The 22,232-nt window shown below is 41.6% G+C and overlaps 7 protein-coding genes across 8 annotated transcripts; all 7 read left to right on the forward strand.

The window, feature by feature from the left end:
• The first annotated feature begins 420 nt into the window (after positions 1-420).
• Positions 421-2,145, forward strand: LOC114841239 (odorant receptor 82a-like). The gene is made up of 5 exons (XM_029126119.1): positions 421-1,235; positions 1,318-1,417; positions 1,688-1,798; positions 1,875-2,030; positions 2,092-2,145. Exons 1-5 carry the CDS (start codon positions 421-423, stop codon positions 2,143-2,145), a joined length of 1,236 nt encoding a protein of 411 aa, XP_028981952.1.
• Positions 2,146-2,927: 782 nt separating this feature from the next.
• Positions 2,928-4,472, forward strand: LOC114841238. The gene is made up of 5 exons (XM_029126117.1): positions 2,928-3,754; positions 3,813-3,912; positions 3,969-4,079; positions 4,136-4,291; positions 4,355-4,472. The coding sequence occupies exons 1-5, from the start codon at positions 2,928-2,930 to the stop codon at positions 4,406-4,408; spliced, it is 1,248 nt and encodes a 415-aa protein (XP_028981950.1). The 3' UTR covers positions 4,409-4,472.
• A 260-nt stretch (positions 4,473-4,732) lies between these two features.
• On the forward strand, positions 4,733-6,389 carry LOC107038177 (odorant receptor 4). The gene is made up of 5 exons (XM_029126118.1): positions 4,733-5,542; positions 5,617-5,706; positions 5,945-6,055; positions 6,121-6,276; positions 6,336-6,389. Exons 1-5 carry the CDS (start codon positions 4,733-4,735, stop codon positions 6,387-6,389), a joined length of 1,221 nt encoding a protein of 406 aa, XP_028981951.1.
• Positions 6,390-6,808: 419 nt separating this feature from the next.
• On the forward strand, positions 6,809-9,202 carry LOC107038178 (odorant receptor 4). Its single transcript, XM_015257101.1, has 5 exons — positions 6,809-7,617; positions 7,676-7,775; positions 8,715-8,825; positions 8,882-9,037; positions 9,106-9,202. Exons 1-5 carry the CDS (start codon positions 6,809-6,811, stop codon positions 9,157-9,159), a joined length of 1,230 nt encoding a protein of 409 aa, XP_015112587.1. The 3' UTR covers positions 9,160-9,202.
• A 726-nt stretch (positions 9,203-9,928) lies between these two features.
• LOC114841242 (odorant receptor 85b-like) lies at positions 9,929-14,502 on the forward strand. Its single transcript, XM_029126123.1, has 10 exons — positions 9,929-10,312; positions 10,368-10,511; positions 10,632-10,742; positions 10,976-11,131; positions 11,190-11,231; positions 12,029-12,885; positions 13,714-13,813; positions 14,017-14,127; positions 14,189-14,344; positions 14,433-14,502. Exons 1-10 carry the CDS (start codon positions 9,929-9,931, stop codon positions 14,484-14,486), a joined length of 2,115 nt encoding a protein of 704 aa, XP_028981956.1. The 3' UTR covers positions 14,487-14,502.
• An 898-nt stretch (positions 14,503-15,400) lies between these two features.
• LOC107038179 (odorant receptor 82a) lies at positions 15,401-17,263 on the forward strand. The gene is made up of 5 exons (XM_015257103.1): positions 15,401-16,191; positions 16,550-16,649; positions 16,718-16,828; positions 16,900-17,055; positions 17,114-17,263. Exons 1-5 carry the CDS (start codon positions 15,401-15,403, stop codon positions 17,165-17,167), a joined length of 1,212 nt encoding a protein of 403 aa, XP_015112589.1. The 3' UTR covers positions 17,168-17,263.
• Positions 17,264-17,639: 376 nt separating this feature from the next.
• Positions 17,640-19,853, forward strand: LOC107038180 (odorant receptor 82a). 2 transcript variants are annotated; one of them, XM_029126113.1, is made up of 5 exons: positions 17,640-18,427; positions 18,484-18,583; positions 18,653-18,772; positions 18,969-19,115; positions 19,558-19,853. In XM_029126113.1, the coding sequence occupies exons 1-5, from the start codon at positions 17,640-17,642 to the stop codon at positions 19,612-19,614; spliced, it is 1,212 nt and encodes a 403-aa protein (XP_028981946.1). In that variant the 3' UTR covers positions 19,615-19,853. The 2 variants fall into 2 exon arrangements, with proteins under 2 accessions (XP_028981946.1, XP_015112590.1); XM_015257104.1 differs by having other exon boundaries at positions 18,653-18,763; positions 18,960-19,115.
• The last annotated feature ends 2,379 nt before the right edge of the window (positions 19,854-22,232 follow it).

Genomic DNA, 22,232 nt, shown 5'->3' on the forward strand with positions numbered 1-22,232 from the left:
GAAATTAAAATCAATTATGTTTTTTCGAGTCAAGATTTTACGCATCGCTGAACTTGGTTTTATAACTAAGAAATAAATCTATTAATCGGGCTCCGTCTGGACTCACTACGAAGAGGAAGAAACGTATTTTACAAAGAAAAAAATTATGACGTTTCACACACCTTCAATTCGTTATTCATATTCCAAAAAAGTCAAAAGCCTTCTGATAACACAAATGAATTTTCGAACAATCCCAATATGGAAAGAATATTGTAAACTAAGCGGACTCGCCCCTTCCAAACTTCGGTGAACCCGCCAACCGCCCAGAAGTACCGCATGCGCGGATAAACCCCGTCACCCCAATGAAATATTCAACCCTGAGTTTTCTTGGAATCGTCGAACCTCCATTTTCAGTCAATACCCCGATCGCCCTCCAGGAACATGGCTCGGAAGCCGTCAAAGTCACCCCAAAGATCCCCAGTCCACGACAGGAAAGCCAATATCAACTACGAGCTGCAGTACACCCGTTGGCTGCTGACAGTTCTGGGCATCTGGCAGCTGATCTCCAACAATGTGACGAGACTAACGAAGGTGTCGTCACTCTTTCTGATCGTCCTCAGCATATTCGCAATCAGTTTCGTCCTGATTCCCCTGGTCATGTTCGCGCTGACGAGGGTGAAGACCCTGCGTGGAAGATTCACCTTCATCGGTCCTGTAGGCTTTCGCATATCGAATCTCCTGAAGCTGCTCACGATGGCGTATCGCGCTGATGTCATCAAGGAGTGCATCGACCAAATAAAGAGTGATTGGCTAGAAGTCATCATCGAGAACGAGCGGGAGGCGATGCTCAAGAGCGTGGAGTTGGGGAGAAGCTTGACGGTGATCTGCGCTGTCTTCATGTTCAGCAGCGGAACGTTCTTTCATGTTGGCATGCCACTCCTGAAGCCGAGGAAGGTCAACGCCCTCAACGTCACCATCAGACCTCATCTCTATCCCGGGTACGACGTCTTCGTGGATTCTCAAGCCTCTCCGGCTTATGAGATCATCTTCGCTGCCCACTGCTTCTGCGCCGCCGGAGGCTACACCATCGTCACAGCTGCCTGCAATCTGGCTGCCGTTTTCGTCTCGCACGTCTCCGGACAAGTCGAAGTCATCAGACTGAAATTGGAGACGCTTCATGGCTCTGGAGATCGCGAGGAGGCCGATGTCAGCGAGCAAATAGCCAGCATCGTGCGATGCCATGTCAAAATACTGAGGTCAGTCCTAGGAATTGTTGTTGAGTTGTTGATTGTGGCTTGCGAAGCATTGAGATTGACCGGGCTTTTTAACGCAACGCAGATTCTCCGGAAACATCAAGACTGTTCTCCGGGAAATATGTCTGGTTGAAATATTACTGTCAACTGTCGTCATCTGTTGGCTCGAATTTTACTGCTTGACGGTGAAATACAAATAGAGAAGACATCACTCATATTCATTTCACATGATCATGAATCGTGTCATCTATATCAGTTATTATTTTTTTTTCATTCATATTCATTGTGGGGTACATCACATTCCGTCCACGTCATCGAGACATAATAAAATGTGCTCATACCATTCACATTTATTCTTGAAATTTCCTGATTGATACAGATTTTCATTGTCACAGGACATCAGAATGATTATTCATAATCCAGCACTGATTGTTTGATATAATAATTTGTTTCAGGAGTGGCACAATAGCGAAACAATATCTATTGTCACATATTTCTTGTTACTCATATCGCTAACATTTAATATTTTCATCTACTGTTATATTGGCCAAATATTGAAGGATCAGGTACAGAACTGTCAACTTCACACATTTCATAATTGTTTTTTTCATCGACAGAAATAATTGAAAAATGATTATTAAGTGTGAGTCTGTGGGATTGATGACGTACTTGATTGACTGGCATAGGATTCCGAGGAAGAACATTCTGTCCCTTGCATTCACCATCTCCATGACGCATTATCCTAGAACAATAACAGCGGGAGGATTGATGCAGCTAACTATTCAAAGTTTTGGTGATGTTAGTTGATGAATTTCAATGTCGTGCGTCTTTTAATCGCTGATTTATCATTCTGATCTAGGTGATGAAGACATCACTGGCTTATCTGAATATGCTGCGGGCAGTCACAGCGTGAATTGACGACGATGAAGAGTACGAAAGAGGAATTGTGATATTTTGAGAGTGATATTTTTCTTATGTTCAACCCTAAACCATGAAATTATCAATGACGAGGGATTAAACATGTCAAGATTCATACTTCTCAGATTCTCCAGTGCTAGTCTTGAATTTTCCTTCACAATTTTCCCGCGCACGCAACCCTTCACCCCTCAAAACAGCAATTTCCAAAATATGAAAGATTTCATCACTCACATGGCAATTATTGTACGCATCGCGATTACTTGTCATTGTTATAATCTGAAGCGTGAATCACTAATGGGCAGGAGTCTGCCCCCCCATCAATTCCTAATCAATTCTATGGCACCGATAGCCTTGCTATACGCAGGCGCTGAGGGATCATTAAATATGTTTGAAGGGATATTGGAATACGACCATGAAGAGCTGCCATCGCAGCAAAATAGTGTCAGTCTTCGTAGGATCTTCGACTCTATCAGATGGAGCGAGTGATCGCCAGTAATACTACTTTTTAATAATATTGAAAGAAGTTATTCAGGAATTACTAAATTTCACTGATGTCATTTGTAAGTTAATCATATAATCAATAATTTGGATTGCCGATCAGTTATTACGTACTTCCAACTTTCTTGAGGGGTTTTCGATGAATATCTCGCAATCTCGGAGATATTCCTCGAAAACCGCTTCATTACCGAATTCTCTAATGGAAATTTCTTTGATGTTATTGGCTGACTATGTGTTGAAATAACGTTATTTACATTTTGTGTTTTTGGTAATGTCCGGATGAGGCTGTATGGCAATAATAATATGCATCATCACGTGAAAACCATCACAAATGAGCACTATCATTTCGACATTCGTCGCAGCTTCCGAATGACCGAGTGGCTGCTGACGCCCCTCGGCTTGTGGCTGTTGATATCCAAGAATCCAACGCGAAACAACATCTACACATCTATCGCCCTGATAGGTGTCTGCATGACGACCCTTCTGTGGGTCATTATGCCCTGCACGAGGCACCTAGCTTTCTTGGAGAAAGATCGCAACATCCGAGTGACCAAGATTGGTCCAGTGAGCTACTGCTACAAGAGTATCATGCTGTACGGCGCAATAATACTGAGCACCAAACGCATCAAAAGTTGCATTGAGCACATCAAGTCAGACTGGCGTGAACTCGAAAGCGAGGGTGATCGTCAGATTATGATAAATAATCTGGACTTCAGCCGAAAAATCACCATCATCTGCGGGATATTCATGTACAGCGGGGGCTTGTCCTACCATTCTGTCATGCAACTGTGGTCGGGCAAGAGAATCAATGGTCTGAATGAGACCCTCAGACCCCACGTCTACCCCGGCTACGATGATTTCGTGGATTCACAGGCAACTCCAGCTTATGAACTCATCTTCACTGGGCATTTCATCACGGCTCTTGTTGCTTGCAGCATTACAACGGCCTCTTGTAATCTTACAGCTACCTTCGTCGGTCACGCTCTCGGCCAGATTCAGATCGTCATGACGAGGATCAAAAAGATTGTCGACGAAAATGATGAACGTCATTCCGACCCTCAACAGCGGATTGCTTCCGTCATCCGAGGTCATGTTAGTGCGTTAAGGTGTTTGATATCCGCTTGGCTTTATCTTTTCAGGAATGTGAATGTGCTGTGGTTTCAGGCTGACAGCGGAGATTGAGAAGGTTCTGAGGAATGTGTGCTTGGTCGAAGTCTTTGGATCGACTTTCGTCATGTGTTCGGTCGAATATTACTTCATAAAGGTCAGGATATTTGATGTAAAGTACAGATATGTTCATTATATTTTGTGATACCGTAGGAATTGAGTAACAGCGATAGCATAGTACTCCTGACGTACGTCGCGCTATTCTTCTCCCTCTCCTTCAACATATTTCTGTTCTGCCAGATCGGCGAGATATTAATGGAAAAGGTGAAGTCATTAAAATGTCTGAGAAAGAACCGGCAAAATCATTTGAACGGTTTCAGTGCTACGGAATTGGAAAGCTGACGTATGGGATACCCTGGTACAAATTGCCCGGCAAAGCTAGCCTCCCCCTGACCCTCATCATTGCGATATCCCACTGTCCGCGGAAATTATCTGCCGGCGGACTCTTGGAGCTCTCTATGAACAGTTTCGCAACGGTGAGCAATCACTCCTCGAATAGCACGAATGACCCGTACGTCATTTAAGATTGAGTATTACAGGTCATGAGGACATCTCTGGCTTATCTCAATCTTCTGTACACCATTGACTCTTGAGCGGAATTTATCCACGACATTTGTGGACAATATATAAATAACTGATATCACTCACCTGAAGTAGAATGCCACCTCCTCTATTTGATAGGTCTCCATCAACAGCGGACTTCTGAAACCAAAAACCTTCCTTTACTCTTTCAGCACTAAAATAATATCAAACCAGAAAACGGCTGTATTCTTTGAGCTTTCGTCTACCCCGAGTTAATCACCCCCAGTCCCCTCAACCGGCTGCGCATGCGTCCAAAAGTATGAAACTCAAAACCCCTTTCTAAAGTTCTCGACATCCCCTTCCCCCAGTAGACACTCTAATCGTCTGGCGTCACCATGTCCCGTAAATTCTCAGAGCTCTCCTTCCCGGGCAAGTATCAAACTTACAGTCATTGTGAGCTCCAGTACACTCAATGGCTGCTGACAGCCCTCGGTGTGTGGCCTATGGTGTCAAAAAACGTCACCCCAAAGGCAAAGGTCTCGTCGTTCCTCTCAGTCTGTCTAATTCTATTCGCAATAGCCTTCACTGTAGTTCCCTGCATCATGTTCGTGACCCTCCGGATGACGAGCATGAGGAGTCGACTGGTGTTCTTTGGTCCTCTAGGATTCCGCATAACTAATCTACTCAAGTATCTCTTCATGATATACCGTGCTAATATTTTGAAAGTTTGTGTGAGCCGCATCGAGGCGGATTGGTCAGCTGCTACGGAAAAAGATCAAGTGGTCATGGCGAGGAGCGCCGAATTGGGCAGAAAACTGACCCGATTGTGCGCTTTCTTCATGTACGGCAGTGGAATATTCTTTCATGCAATGACCTTTCTCCGGCCGAGACGAGTAGACGCCTTCAACGTCACAATCAGACCGCATATCCTACCGGGGTATGATTTATTTGTCAATCCTCAAGTCACGCCAACTTACGAGATTATCTTTGGGATAAATTGTCTGTGTGGGGCAGCTATTTATACCATTGTCATAGCAACATGCAATCTAGCCGCTGTTTTCGTCGGTCATGTCTCTGGACAGGTGCAAGTTATCAGGCTCAAGCTTCTCAATCTTGAAGAGTATGAGCAGAACTTTGAGAAGAACGAGGATATCCGTAAAGATATTGCCTACATAGTGAGATGTCATGTGAAGATGTTGAGGTATGTAGGATTTTATGAACTGTTTTAGTCATTCGGATATTATCTGTTTTTTATTTGACGTGAAGCAGATTTGTGGAGAATGTCAGAGATGTACTGCGGGAAATTTGTCTTGTTGAGGTGGTGCATTCCACTACTGTCATATGCTGGCTCGAATTTTTCGTTTTGACGGTAAATTATGAGTATTATGAATTGTCCAACGCAAATAAAAAAATTTGATTTGGAGGCATTTCAACAATTTTTAGGAATTCATCATCAAGTTTTTTGTGATATCTATCACTGAAATTTGGCGATAGGTCCCGAAAAATTAGAGATGGCTTCCTGAAAATCGGTGCCATGTACCTGAAGAAGAAGACTTTTTTCTCCGCGAATGAAATTATTGAAAAATCAAATATTTACCATATTACAGGGCTGGAAAAATAGTGAAGTAATATTCATAGTCACATACTTCTTATTGCTCGTCTCCTTAACATTCAACATTTTCATGTTTTGTTACATCGGAGAGATACTGAAAAATCAGGTATGCCGCATGTGAGTAAAGACAGCCAAGCTAACTGAAATGATAATTCAATATGAATTATCAAGTGCGCATCTATGGGTCACATGACTTACATGATAAACTGGCATAACATGCCTAAAGAGAATATTTCCTCGCTGAGTCTGATAATCGCAATGGCGAGGTATCCTTGTACCATAACAGCCGGAGGGATGATGGAGCTGACCATCAGAAGCTTCGGTCATGTGAGTGCATGGATCACTTCAACGAATTTCCAGGATCTTCATGGATCATTTCTGTACAGGTGATGAAAACATCGCTGGGATATTTTCAGATGCTACGAACGGTCGCCGCGTGAGTCGTCATCGCATCAACAGGATTCAATCGCGAAGTTTTTGTACCCAACAGATTTTACTTTATCGAATGTTCAATGAATGTTTGAGGAATAAAATGCCGAAGTGAAATTGCAGGCTGCATGTACCGCCCACATAATGAAAATTGAAAATTTCTGTTGAAATTACTTGTTGTTGTCAAATATTTGCGTAATAAAAAAAAATCGACTTCCCAGCCAATCCTGAGAAATACGGGTAGGCGGTATTACCAGCTACCCTAGATAGTCTGAGGCACCGCGCTCGGGCGTTGGAGAACTCCCCCGACATTAGACGCATGCTCCAAACAAATCCAGCCACTGCAATTAAATATTAACCGCAGTCTTATTGTCCCCGAGTGTCCGCATCACCACCCCCATTATCCGTGATCCGCTGTCGCCGCGTGAACATGCCTCCCGCGAGTTCTAAAAAAATCCCCAAGACCCCTTCGAGTCGCAAATACAGCGCCCACATTGAATACGAACTGCAGTACACCCGGTGGATCCTCAAATCCCTCGGAATTTGGTCGATGGTGTCCGATAACACGACTAATTCAGACAGAATCGCGTCTTTTTTCCTTATTATTTTCAATCTATTCGCTATCGCGTTCATCTTAATTCCGTGCTCCATGCACATGTTGTTGAGAGAAAAAAATCCCAGGAGGCGACTCCTTCTGATCGGCCCCATAGGCTTTCGCATCTCCAACATTTTAAAGTACTTCTCCATCATGTTTCGAGTTGACGTCATCAAACAGTGTCTCAATCACGTGAAGAATGATTGGTCTGACGTTGCGTCGGAAGACGAGCGGAAACTCGTCCTGAAGAGTGTCGAGGTGGGACGGAATTTGACGCGTCTCTGTGCCATTTTTATGTTCAGTGCTGGGTTATTCTATCACACGGTGATGCCACTGCTGAAGAAGAAGAGAGTCAATGCGTTCAATGTGACAATCAGACCGCACGTCTACCCCGGCTACGACTTTTTCGTCGACTCTCAAGCTTCTCCAACTTATGAAATAATCTTCGGCACACATTGTGTTTTCGCCGTCGCTGGCTATTTCATGACTGTCGCCGCTTGCAATCTGGCTGCCACATTCGTCAGTCACATTTGTGGACAAGTTCAAATTATGAACTTGAAGCTTCAGGGTCTCACTGGGAATGAGAAATCAAGCGTTGCGGAGGAAATTGCCTCTGTCATCAAGTGTCACGTGAAAGTATTGAGGTGAGGGATAGCAGGGATTTGTTGTGAATAATGGACTCTTAACTCTTTCAGTTATCAGATTGTCCAGAATGATTGAGAAAATCCTGCGAGAAATTTGCCTGGTGGAAGTGGTGGCGTCGAGTCTCATCATATGCCTGCTGGAATATTACTGCATGACGGTGAATATCGCGCTATTTTATTGCTCCACGCATCCTTATCACTCATCTCACTCTCCGAAATATCAAATTCAAACGATTCGCTCTTCTTTTTGTCCACATGCCCTTGCTCATTTCATAATTTTCGTCAGAGAAAAATACGACACTTCCAGGAGGCATTGATTGCGACTGAGAAGGCCATCAGGTCAGTACATTGAGTCGATTCCACGATTTTTATTCTCCGACAAAATGCCCCCCAAAATTCCCCCGCCCCCCAAATTTTTTTTCCCGTCCATTTCCTTCCAATTTCCGCCATTGAATTAATTTATGAAGATGAGAGAAATTATTCAGTATTTAATTTCAATAGCAATCGTCAATGCGTGGCTATAACATTTTCAATGAGCGAAATAAAAATTAATTGCAAATTAATTCAGTAGCAAAGGGCTAAAGCGGTTTAAGTCGATTCAGCTCCCAGTTGAGTTTTTGAGGGATATCTCCGAATCTAATTGAGACAGCGAAATTTTCGTAATTACATTTGTTGTAGCTCTCAATCCGCTTTACAAAAAAGGTTCTAACAAAAATTTTGCTATCTCCCGTAGATTCCGAGATATTCATTAAAAAATGGTCAATAGCCAAAATTGATTTGTACCGTTTTACCACTTCGCTACTGAATTGCAAGAATGGACAGAAATTTTAAGAGATAAATGTCATGCGGAAGATTTGGGGGAAAAAATGCCGAGGAAATTTTGTTGGGAAAAAAAGACCATCTATCAAGTCCTATCGAAACCCACAATTTATAATCGATCGTCCTCGATGTTCCACACAGATCACTTTCCAGTGTCGAATACCTAGTAAGGGGATCATTTTCCATTCATTCTGATCACAACCTACTGACGCAAGACGCGATGACTTGAGACTAACGAATAGCTTCAATGTAAACAACAATATGCTTGCACATTCCAGGAGTGGAAGAACAGCGAAACGGCATCATTAATTACGTATTTCATGCTACTGACATCACTGACGTTCAACGTCTTCATTTTCTGTTACATCGGAGAGATACTGAAAGATCAGGTACGGATTCCACTGAATCATTCTCTCCGGAAAAACGAATAATCTGAAATTTCAAGTGTGAAGTTGTGGCTGAGCTCACGTACATGGCCGAATGGTATCAGATATCCAGTAAAAATGCCCTCCAACTTGCGCTCATTATCGCAATGGCCAGATCCCCGCGGAAAATCACTGCTGGAGGAATGATGGAACTGACGATTCAGAGTTTCGGAGCCGTAAGTTGAGCTTCGCATTGTGACAAGAATAGGAAAAAAGTAATTAATCTGTCGTGATGACATTTCAGGTCATCAAAACGTCGGTAGCATACCTGAATATGCTGCGAGCCGTCGCTGATTAGTAGATTGTAATTAGCTTCTGAATATTTAAGTCAGTTGGCACTAATTTATGCCATCACTTTCATTGAAATAATCTTTTCATGTACATCCTCACAACGTAATGATAAAATTCTACGAAATTATACCTGAATTTTCAATGCAAATACGTTTAATTGATAAAACTGTTAATGACATTCATCAGAGTACGACTGGGTTTAAAAAAACTGCTCTCACCTGAACTGTCTGTATTACAATCATGAATGGTGAGGCTATAGTCGCTTCGTCGAAAAAAATCTCAATCGCGTTTAAATATTCAGAGTATCGAGTTTTCTCGGGCGCTCAAAGTTGCTTTTTCGAGGCAGTCTAATTCTACAGCTCGGTGTGACAATGTTACCCAAAGGTCCTGACCACGAACTCGGATCTTTACCCCGATGGAAGTACAAAACCAATGGTGAACACGAGTTTCAATATACACGTTTGCTACTAACAGTCCTCGGAATTTGGCCCAGAGTATCCACCAATGCTACACGAACTGAAAAAACATGCGCATTACTTATTCTCGGTGTATTCATTCTCGCATTAATTGTCAGTGTGATTCCATGCGTTTTGTTTACGTCAATAAAAATAAAAACCATGAACGAGCGATTGGTGTTTCTCGGTCCCTTAGGATTTCACTTCACGAATCCCTTGAAGTTGATTTTCATCATACATCATACCGATGTCATAAGGAAATGCCTGATTCATATGAGAGCCGATTGGAGGAAAGCTGTTACAAAAGAGGAGCAAACGGTCATGTTGAAAAGTGCAAATTCAAGAAGAAGTTTGACACATTTGTGTGCACTATTCATGTACAACGGTGGAATATGTTTCCAAGCGATGACAATGTTCAAACCGAAAGAGACTGATGAGTTTAATGTGACAATTAGACAGCACGTGCTGCCCCGATATGATTATTTCGTCGATTCCCAAATTAGTCCAGTATTTGAGATTGTTTATGCTACTCATGTCTTGTTTCTAGTTTTTCTCTATACTATTGAAATAGCAACATGTAATTTAGCTGCTGTTTTCGTTGGTCACATTTGTGGACAAGTTCAAGTGATGAAGGTTAAGTTGAAAATACTCGGACAATCTGAGAATCAGGGAAATTCCAAAGGTATTGATGATCTAATAGCGTCCGTAATACATTGTCATGTTAGAGTCCTAATGCAAGTAGACTTTCATATAACATTAGACTTATCATGATATGTTTTCATCAATGACGTTCAAATGGTACAGATTGGCCGGAAACACTCGAAAAGTTTTGCGTGAAATTTGTTTAGTGGAGGTCCTGTATTCCACTGCAGTCATGTGCTGGCTTGAATTCTTTTGTTTGAAGGTACATCACAATTATTAACTACTCCTTCTCATACGTATGTGCTTTCATTCTACGTCACGGGAAATGATTTTGAAAATCACTCAAACAATTTGTTTTAAACCAAGAATTTCTCATTTGCAGGAATGGAGTGATAGTGAGGGCCTGTCTTTAGTGACGTATTTCTCGCTGTTCGTATCTCTGACATTCAATATTTTCATTCTCTGCTACATTGGAGAGATTTTAAAGAATCAGGTGCGATGCATTCTCATTCACAATACACGAAAGCTGGATTTAGCCCTTGGCTGAGCTTTCGAGGAATGACTCCGAATCGAAGGGAGATGACGAAATTTTCGTAATGACATAGTTTTGCTGTCTCCCTTGGATTTCGAGATATTCATTGGAACCTGGCCAATAGCCAAAATCAACATGAGCTGATTTATAACATATTTACGCGCTGCAATAATTTTTTCTCCCAAAATATCCAGTGCGAATCTGTAGCTGAAGTGACTTATAAGTCCGACTGGTGTCAAATTCCTCCAAAAAAACTATCGTCTTTCATTTTAATCATTGCTATGGCGAGATATCCCCAGAGCATAACAGCAGGAGGAATGATAGAGCTGACACTTCGAAGTTTTGGTGACGTTAGTATGCCATTCACTCCAATAAAATAGCTCCATTATAATTTTTGCCCTTCCTCAGGTGTTGAAAACATCATTGGCATATTTGCAAATGTTGCGAACAGTCACCACATCCTTCTGAAGAAGACAGTAATACAGGAATCATCTTTCTCTCAGGACAACGTGACAAACGGCACGTTGAACCAGTGCGAATAGTCCACGTTTTCATAATATCGTCGCGGATAATTTTTTTTGTATGCATTATTTTTGCAGGCCATCAAAACAGCAGTATATACTGAGGATCTAGCAGGGCGGATTGACAAAGTTTAAAATTTTTTAATTCACATTAGTGGAAATGTCGTCTCTCCATGTACATGACAGTAGATGTAGCGAAACAAGCGTTGACGAAAATTTTTAAAAATCATAATCGAGATCATTTAAACCTTACGCAATTGTCAATTTTTTTTTCACTGATGAAAAGATGAGGGTAGTTTTGTCATTCAACCTTTAAAGAGATTCTCAGAACGGACAGGGATATTTTTTAGTGAATTACTAGTCTTTTGCGAAATTCAACTAGTCGATGTTAACTAAACTTGCCTTGGATCCACGAACAGCCGGGATTTTAGTTAAATCGCCCGTGTAAAATTCTTCCACCACCAGAAATCATGAGGAGAGAGCGACAATAAAACACCAAGAAGATTATCGATATCGTTTAAATGCTCCGCTCGGCCTAAAAGTTCTTTCCCAAATGAACAAATCGATATGAACCTCCCAGCTTATAGCCGAATACCTGGTATCTCCGTCCACCCAACAATTGGAAGAACCACTCCGTCGATATTAAAAAATTGGCGATGATTTTTTTTCATCACACGTACGCAAGCGCACAAGCCCCCGACAGTCTGCCTCGATTCCACCCGTCAGACATTCTCAATACCCCCGATTTCCCATCATCTCTCAAACATTCTCCATGATAAATTAGGGAGAATGTCAGTTGACAAAGCGACAAGCTCATCGGAAGAAGTAAAAACCATTCAGTTGACTCGCTGGCTCCTGATATCACTCGGCATTTGGCCATTCGTGACTGACAACTCCACGATTATCGAGACATTTCTAGGAATAGGGGTTCAAATACTCTCCTACGGTCTTCTAGTATTCACAATTGTCCCCACGACGTACCACATATTCATGCGGGAGCAGAATTTGGACGCAAAGATAACATTAATCGGTCCCATCTGCTTCTTCACAACGAATTTACTCAAGTACTGCGCCATTGTCTATCACCGTGAGGACATAAAGCAATGCATAAAGTGCGTGAAAACCGACTGGCAACGGATAACGAATCAGATGGACCGCGACATCATGATGAGGAATGTGTCGACAGGAAGAAACTTGACTATTTTCTTCGCCATTTTTATGTACAGCGGTGGAATGTTCTATCACACGTTCATGCCCTTCCTCGTCACTAGTCAAGTTACTAATGTGAGAAATACTTCCACTCGGCCGTTGGTCTACGCCGGCTACGACTTAGCTTTCGATCCTTATGTCTCGCCTGTTTATGAAATAGTGTTTTTATCCCACTGTCTGACTGCCATGGTTGTTCACACTATTGTCACTGTTTCGTGTAATCTCGCTGCGAGTTTTGTAGCGCATGCTTGCGGACAGATTCAGATCATAATTTCCAGGCTCCATTCCCTCATTGAGGATGACTTGACTCAGGACAGTGTTTGTGTTCACAGAAAAATGGCGAGCATCATTCAATGTCACGCCAAGGTCCTCAGGTAAATATTCTACGTGTGCTCTTGTGCTTTTCTCGCGCCGGAAAAAAACGGCGTCTTAAATTGGGGGATTTGTGAGGCATTTACGAGGTGCACTGTTAGAAAAAAATGAAAGTTCATGGACAGCTGACTACTCATTTTCTGGATAGTGATTGATATCGGAAATTTTGAAAATTCAGGCCACTTTTCTGAATTTTTAATCTTGAATTGAGTTGTATGTTTAAATAAAAAATAGTGAAGGTTGATTCTGTATTTTCTAACAATTCTGATGCTAATGAAACCCCCGGAGGCGCGACAATTGTCAAAATGAAAGAATTTTTTTCACTCGGAGCCAAAGGGTCAAATTGTCGGTTTTTCCGGGGGGCAAGTCAACTTTCGCCAAAATCGAATTTTTTAGCCGAGTGAACGTTGATTCCACCTATTTAAGCGACGGGCTATTCAGAACTCTCAAAAGTATGTGGAAGAAGTGCAAACTGAAAAAGTTTTTTTTTTCAGATTTTCGAAGGGTCAGATTTTCGAAGGGTCAGATTTTCCGTTTTCCCAGGGCGAAAGTCGACTTTCGCCAAAATCGAGTGCTGAAATGGGACATAATCAGAAGTAGAAAGGTCTCGGAAGCACTTGGGAAGAGGCTTCCCAAGACCTATCCAGTTCTGAACGGCAAGACCTAAGTAGAACTTGTCAGGTCCAATTATTCGACTCGGGATGTGACTGAAATTTCAAGAACTTTCCAACAGTGTAAACTGTTTTTTTCATCACATAATTTAAGACACTATTTTTCCGTGTGCGAGCTGCGTTGTATGCCCGTTTAACGTAATGCATTCAATTTGTCAGATTCACTGTTGGTGTTGAAGTTATTCTCCGGGAAATATGTCTGATCGAGGTCGTCGCGTCTACCTTCGTAATTTGTCTCCTCGAGTACTATATTCTGGCGGTAAAAATTGAAAATTCCCGTGAAGTACTTCATTATATAATGAATGCAGATAATTTTTGCGTCGCGGAAATTAGTCTGTCCTCACGAATAGTTGAAAACGTACGAAAAAAACCTTTTGTTCATTGATACATTTATTTTCTATGAAGTGCTTCACAGGCTGTGTGCCATATAATTGACGTAAGTTGAAAAATTCATTATTCCAGACGTGGAATGGAAGTGAAGTAATCGGTATCCTCACTTATCTCGTCCTCCTAGTAGCCCTAAGTGTCAACGTTTTCATATTTTGTTTTATCGGTGAAAAGTTGACTCAGCAGGTGTGCCGATTTACTCATGATAATTTCGTTGACCTAGGGAGAGTAATTGTTTTGCTTGCAGTGTCACGAGGCGAGTAAAGCTATTTACATGATAAAATGGTATCGTTTACCGCCAGATGTGGCTATAGCACTGGTGCTATTTCTAGCTAGTGCACAAGTGCCGAGGAGAATTACCGCTGGAGGGTACATGGATTTATCCCTCAACAGTTTTGTCAAGGTAACTTCCCCAAATTAATAAAATTTCTCTAACTTTTAATCCGAAAATGCGATTAGCACTTTCCACAGCACTCCATCTCCTGTTCCAGGTGCTCAAAACGTCAGTTGTCTATCTAAATTTACTCAGAACTGTGGAGAATTGACTGACGTTCTTCATCGAACCCTTCATTCCTAGTCACATGGAGTTGTCGCATTTGTAAGGACGAATTATTTAGACTGTAGTTGACCTCAGCAGGAAGAGCCACGACGCCAAGTCGCAGTGAAAATAGACAACATGACTGATTAGAGTTGAATATCTCCGTAGCGAAGTGGTAAAACGGTTCAAGTCGACTTATCTCTCAGTTGAGTTTTCGAAGAATATCTCCGAATCTAAAGGAGTAAATGGAATTTTCGTAATAACCTTTTTTTCTGAGCAAATTGAGTGCTATAAAAAAGGTATTAATAAAAATTGAGCTATCTCCCTTAGATTTCGAGATATTCACTAAAAACTGGCCAATAGTCAAAATCGACTTGACCCGTTTTACCACTTCGCTGCTGAATTGTACTGAACATAACGTCCATGACTGAATAAAGGATTATTGACAATTGATATTCACACTCCAGCATCACCACAAATTTTATTGGGCGTGAAGTACCTCAGGCGAGACAAGAATACTGCAGTCAATTCAGACTGCAGTGAGTCCATCCTCTCCACTCGACAGCTTTCGTGAGACTAACGCCAATCGATAATCAATCCAGACAAGCTCAATCCATCGCCGCTATGGACAGCCCAATCCCCATGAACCACGCAAATATCTCAATGCAAACCTCGAAAACCCTTCGAATTATCCTCTGAGTTAATCTCAAACTCATTAAATTTTTCTGCTGCATTATTCCTCAACCAAAGCAGGATTATTCTCTCAAAATCTTCATGAGCATGAATACTTCATAGAATTTAGAATTTATCACGCCTGCGCGAATGTGAGAGCTACTCAGAAGCGCCGAAAGCTCCCTCAGTTCATCCCCGCAGTCGCCCAATTCAATATCAAGCTCTCACCTGCAATTCCAAAACCGCGGGATGTCTGTTCGTGCCGAGAAGACCGTCGAGGAAATAAAGAGCATCCAGTTCACAAAGTGGCTTCTAACTCCTCTGGGAGTCTGGCCATTCGTGAAGAGACATTCGACACTAACCGAGATTCGTCTGGGAATCCTGCTGCAGCTGTTCTGCCACAGTTTGCTCGCGTTCGTCGTCGTCCCCTCAGTGTTTCATATATTCGCACGTGAGAACGATCTCAACGTGCGGATAGCCCTATTCGGACCAGTTGGATTCGTGGTAATGAATCTCCTGAAGTACTGCGCAATAATTTACCACCGCGGTGGCATCGGGAGGTGCATCAGGTACATAGAGAGCGATTGGCGAGGGACACAGGATCAAGATCATCGTGACATAATGATGAAGAACGCGTCGACAGGACGAAATTTGACCATTTTATGCGCAACATTCATGTACTCCGGGGGTATGTTGTATCACACGCTAATGCCATTCTTGCTGACAACTCCAATAGCTGCGGACAAGAATTCGTCGAATCGACCAATTGTCTATCCGGGTTATGACGCTGTATTTGATCCCTATGTGTCACCGACGTATGAAATTATATTTCTCTCTCATTGTCTCGCTGCAATGATCATTTATACGATCACTACCGTCTCTTGTAATTTGGCCGCTAGCTTTGTCAGCCATGCTTGTGGGCAGATTCAGATTCTCGTTGCGAGACTTGATCATCTGGTCGACGATGGACGAGGTAGGAGTGAGAAATACTTGAAGAGGAAGATTGGGGACATCATTCGTTATCATGCTGGAGTGCTCAGGTTTCTGGCGGCTTTGTGGAGGATGAGGATGATGGGGAAATGAGAAATTATTCGCGAAACGGACCACTGCAAACTAGTCGACTTTGACTATTGGTCAGTTTTCAATGAATATCTCCGAATGTAAGGGAGATATCGAAATTTTTGTAAGAACCTTTTTTGTACAGCGAATCGGGGGCTACGAAAAAGGTCTTGACAACAATTTTGCTATGCCCCTTAGATTTCGAGATATTCATTGAAAACTGGGCAATATTTGTGGAGCTTGACAGCACTTCTTCTTCAACGTTTTACATCTCGATTTCTCATTGACTCAATCGTCTGAATTCTTGATGATCATCGAGTATTCTTCTCAATTGACTAGATTCACCGTAGATATCGAGGAAATTCTCCGCGAGATCTGCCTCGTCGAAGTGGTGGCGTCTACCCTAATCATCTGCTTGCTCGAATACTACTGTATGACGGTAGAGATTTGTTGGAGAAAGTGACATGAATCGGTGGATGATGCCCGAGTTATTAATCGTAATTCCAGACGTGGAGTGAGAGTGAAACTATCGGGATCTGTACATACTTTATTCTCCTGATATCACTGAGTTTCAATATTTTCATATTTTGTTACATCGGAGAGCTCCTGAAGGAACAAGTATTTTTTGACTGTTCATTTATTCAGAGCTGAATTCATTCCGAATTTGTGGAAACTGACGATATTTATAGTTCGGTGACGTTGGGACTTCGACCTACTTGACGGAATGGTACCGACTTCCGCCAAATTGTGGGCTCATGTTGATTCTGATCATTGCAACGGCCCAAGCACCTCGGAAAATCACAGCTGGAGGACTGATCGACCTGTCACTCAACAGTTTTGTCGGCGTATTATGCATTTGTCGGCTTCTATAATTTTTCCATCTGCTCATTTCTCATGTTTCAGGTGATTAAAACATCGTTGATGTATTTGAATCTCTTGAGAACCGTGGAAACTTGATCAATTTGCACTGGAGAGCAGCTTTCAATCGTCGATGAAGCGATGGATGAAATATATTTTTACATGTGGTGAACCATGCACGTTATTATATTCATTCACACGTCCGTTAACGTTTTCTGAACATAAATCTCATATCCTAGCTTAGTAATAAAGCATACCATGAAAAAATGGGGGTCGTTTTGTGAAAATGAGCGTCGCTTTCAGTGACGGAATTTCCCGAAATTTCAGTGGTAACCAAATCCGCTAAAAATTTCGTACAATAATTTTCAACAATGCAAGCTACACCCGAAATTCAAATGAACGTCGAGTAGATCCCAGCTGCTTCCCTCCACTGCCTCCTCCAATACTCAATCCAAGAATTGAAATCACTCTCGCAATACAGCGCAAGCGCCTGTCTATCACGGTTCCCTCATCCCTCCGACTATTGGCAATCGCCAGTACCTCGAGCCCCGCTTCATCAGCAATACCGATGATGGCAGGCCTAGCAATAAAACCCAAAGAGTCGAAAGCGATTGAGCTCACCCGCTGGCTCCTGACTCCCCTCGGTGTCTGGTCGCTGATCAAGAAAACCCCATCAACTAGGGACACACTCTCCGCAATCACTCTACAATTTTTCTGTTACAGCGTCATCCTATTCGCCCTGATTCCATCAATATTCCACATAGCGTTTCGCGAGAAGAATTTAAACGCTAAAATCGCGTTGTGCGGTCCCGTTGGCTTCTTCATGATGAACATGCTGAAGTACTCCGCCATTATTCGTCACCGAAAGAGCATTAAAAAGTGCATTGAGAGTGTGGAAACCGATTGGGAGAGGATTGACAACGATCAGGAGTGGAATATCATGACGAAAAATCTGCTGATAGGAAGAAAATTGACGATTGTCTGCGCTTCATTCATCTACACAGGGGGAATGTCGTATCACACTGTGATGCCGTTTCTCATGGGAAGTCCCGCATCGAGTGAACATTTTGCGGACGAACGGCCCCTGGTTTTTCCGGGTTACGACGTGCTCTTCGATCCCTTTATCTCGCCTGTTTACGAGATTGTTTATTTTTCGCATTGTCTAGCTGCTCTGATAATTTACACTATCACCACGGTGTCTTGTAATATTGCCGCTAGTTTCGTGACCCACGCTAGTGGGCAAATTGAAATAATTGTGGGGAAGCTCAATGGGCTCGTTGGAGATGGGTACGAGCAGGATGATAAATGTCTGAGGGAGAAGATGGGAGATATCGTTCGGGATCATGGGAGAGTGATCAGGTGAATAAATCCGCAATTTATCGACTAATCGCGATCTGCACTGCCATTTTTTCCAGATTTACTGTAGATATTGAAAGGGTTCTGCGTGATGTGTGCCTCGTGGAGGTTTTTGCGTCGACAATAATCATTTGTCTGCTGGAATACTACTGCCTGACGGTAGAAAAATGTACATAATCAGGAACTGAATGAAAATAACCGGCACTTTCGAATTAATATTGATTCCAGACGTGGAATGAGAGCGAAACCATCGGAATAATCACTTATTTCTTGCTCCTGGTGTCCCTGAGCTTCAATATATTCATATTTTGTTACATCGGAGAGGTCTTGAAGGAACAGGTAGGCACCGCAACAACGAGTGTTTCAATTTCGCGACTTTTGTGGAATTTTTTCAGACACGTTTGAATTTTTAATTCACGTTTCAAATTCAGAGAAATTTTCGTTTTGTTCGGACGTTTTTGAGGGTCTGAAAAATGTCTACGAATGTGTGGGAAATTCAAACATTCGGTTTTGATAGTGTGCTTGTGGTTCGCAGTGCTACGAGGCAGGATATTCCGCTTATTTGATTGACTGGCATCGCCTGCCGCCGCCTGCCGCTAGTGGTTTGATACTGATCATCGCGAATGCACAGGTCCCGAGGAAACTCACGGCCGGCGGAATGCTCGAACTGTCTCTGAGCAGTTTTCTCACCGTACTGTTCCATCCGTTACACGGAGAGAAATATTCAATAAAAATTACGTATCTTTTCCGTAATTCCGGAGCGGAATGTGATTGCAGGAAATTGTACGGAACTGTCACGGAGTTTTTCCGGAGTGTTCCGTAATTTTTATCTGAATTTACTGTGGAAAATTACGGGACCGTCACACGGAGGGAAATTTTCACGTTTTCCCCAATAAAATTTCTAGTGCCGGCACTGGATTTTTTTCCTGGCCGTCACTTTGCGCCTCTTTTCCCGTGCTAGCACTAAAATTTATAAAAAATTTCTCTCCGTGCACTTAAATTTTCCGAGTCGATTCCGTAATCGGTGAGTGAATTGACTTCCGTTATTTTTACTGAACATTTCTCTCCGTGGACTAATGACTCTTAATTAATTTTACTTTTGATACTTTAATTTGATGATGGACATTTTGTAGGTCATGAAGACGTCATTAGTGTACTTGAATTTATTACGAACCGCGGCGACTTCGTGAGATGTAACGGAAGAGGAGTGATCGATTTTCACATCTCGTAAAATACCAGGGGATGGGGGCAAAATGGACACGAGAATTTTTTTTCAAACGCTAAAAACTTGATCGATCTTTCGCTTATAATGGGCCCAGCCTGGCCTCAATTGATCACTTTATTCCTGTTTTCAAATTGCCTGGAGGCCATGGATACCGTTTAAAAAATCTTGGTACTGATTAATTTCCTTTTTAAAAAATCCATTTGTTTTCTGTCACCAATCTATTCCGCTATAATTCAACTCTGTTCATAGGTATTACTATAGCCATAACTATAGTTATAAATAGTTGTACGTAACTATAACCATTTAAAATGATAGCTATAAAAAATTATAGTTATCGAATATTTGTACTGTAACTATTAAATTTATCCCGTTCTCCTTACATTTTTTCTCCAAACACTGTTAGAAATTTCTTGAAATTTCAGTCAGAGCATCATCTGAATTTCAATGTCGTGAGTTTGAATTCTACTCGCGATACTTTGGAGACTCTACCCACATCTGTAATGCCACAATTACCGCAAAAGGCTCTACTCCCTTTAAATATTATAACCGCCGAGTTTTCCTCGAGGCAGGAAAGCGGATTTTCTGACTAGTCTATAAAACCCCGACTCGGTGCGACCATGAGTCTAAAACTCCCGAGAAAGTCCACAAATCTCCATACCCCGGTGAATGTAAAGACCACGAGGACCACGAGCTCCAGTACACTCGGTGGCTCTTGTCAGCGGGAGCAGCCCCGCTTTTTTTTGTCGCTAACGACGACGCACTCATGACTTCAATTATTGCTTTTTTAAAAATAAAAATAACTCACCTTCTCGTTCCTCCTCAAAGCAGCATCCGGACTGTTCTCTGGACCCAGAACAAAGGCACATCTGTAAAAAAAAAACAGAGAAAAAAATAGAGAAAAATTACGGAATGAGTATTTAGTTCTTTTTTAACCTAGAGTGAACAGGCCAATTGCTGAACGGTTTAGGCAAATTCGAGTTTCGTGGTAGAGTGTAAAATAAAAGAATGACTAAATGGGGATATGATGGCTTTCATACCTTCAAGAATGTTTTAATTAGCAGAAAAACATTAGTTGAAGTAAAAATAACATGAAATATAAATCTATGTAATTTATATTTTATATAACTTTTATATATAAATCAGGTCAATTTCGTAGATAAAATATCTAATTTTCCGTATGGAAAAACAAAGAATAATTAAATTAAGGAATAGTTGAGTGCAGCCGAAGCCCCTAATTTCGAAAAAGAAAGACAGCAGTACCGATGGATTTTAAAAAATTAAAAAAAAGAAAGGGAAAGAAAAAAACGAAAAGGTACACGATGATGGAATAAAATAAAGCATGATGGCTTCCGCTTCACTATACTGCATCACAAATTTTTCAAAATCACCGTACCTTTCGCCAATTGTTTTTTTAGTTGTGGATGAATAGCAGGTGTCTAGCACCGCGAGTAACACTACAGGTGTTTCAGTATTGTTCCTCCCCTGCGCCTGGCCAATGCTCGGATACGATATGATAAACAGGAAGAGACCTGTTGGGCAGGTGTGATCGTCAGGACATTCGAAGACGAACTGAAATTTTGGAAATGGAGAGGCCTGAGTCACTCGCACCCAACTCAACGACATGAGTATGTATTTTAGCATACTATTCCCCACTATTCACGATTTTACCCGAAAAAAGTGCGTGTTTGCACCCCTCGAAAAGTTTGGGGCCACGTAAAGTTTGGAATCACGAGAGGAAACAAAATCCTAACATCAAAAAGAAATAATTGATTCGGGACATGACAAAGACAATGCAATGTTCGATTGAAAATTTGGCATAATTATCTGCATGATGAAAGATGGCTTACGAATAAAAAAATTGAAACTTTTTCGAAGAGCCAGCAATATTAATTTCATTTTCATAGGAAATTATTCATGTTTTGTTAAGAGAGTTATGGAGATGGTATTATGTTCAATAAATACTGGATATGCCTGAATATTATTAAAAAAATATTGAAATACAAAAAATAAAAATGAAAAAATTAATGGAAGCTTCAATAGGAGACAAGGAAAAATCAGCTGTGTGAACTTGGAGTCGAAGTTTGATAAATCGATTGTCTTTCTTATAGTATCGATTGTACTGAGTGAGTATCTGAATGTACTACATACATTCATTTTCATTTGTACCCCGCACCCCTAGACGTAAGATGTGCGGGAAAAATCGTGCAGCGTCGGAAATGAAGGTACGGGAAAAATTTTCATGAGCAAGGATTCAGCATGGATAGTACTTGTATGTACTATATTTTTCAATTTCATTTATCAACCCCTTCAATACTTTACCCGCTTCTAAAATCTTAAATGTATGAAGGACATCAGGAAAACATATAGATAACTTCAAATCGTTAGTACTCGTTTGTACCAACGAAAATTATTTATTATTATTATTATTATTATTATTATTATTATTCTCATCAAATCACCTGAAACTATGAGAGATAGAGCCTTAAAACCACTTTTGGGCTCCCTATAGGAAGATGGACGGCTCAGAATTACGTTTTTCCACGTCCTACACCCTATACAAGATAAATTAAATTTTTTTTTTTT

The sequence above is a fragment of the Diachasma alloeum genome, unplaced genomic scaffold, assembly GCF_001412515.2.
Source record: "Diachasma alloeum isolate Michigan unplaced genomic scaffold, Dall2.0 Dall_scaffold_00279, whole genome shotgun sequence".
NCBI lineage: Eukaryota > Metazoa > Arthropoda > Insecta > Hymenoptera > Braconidae > Diachasma > Diachasma alloeum.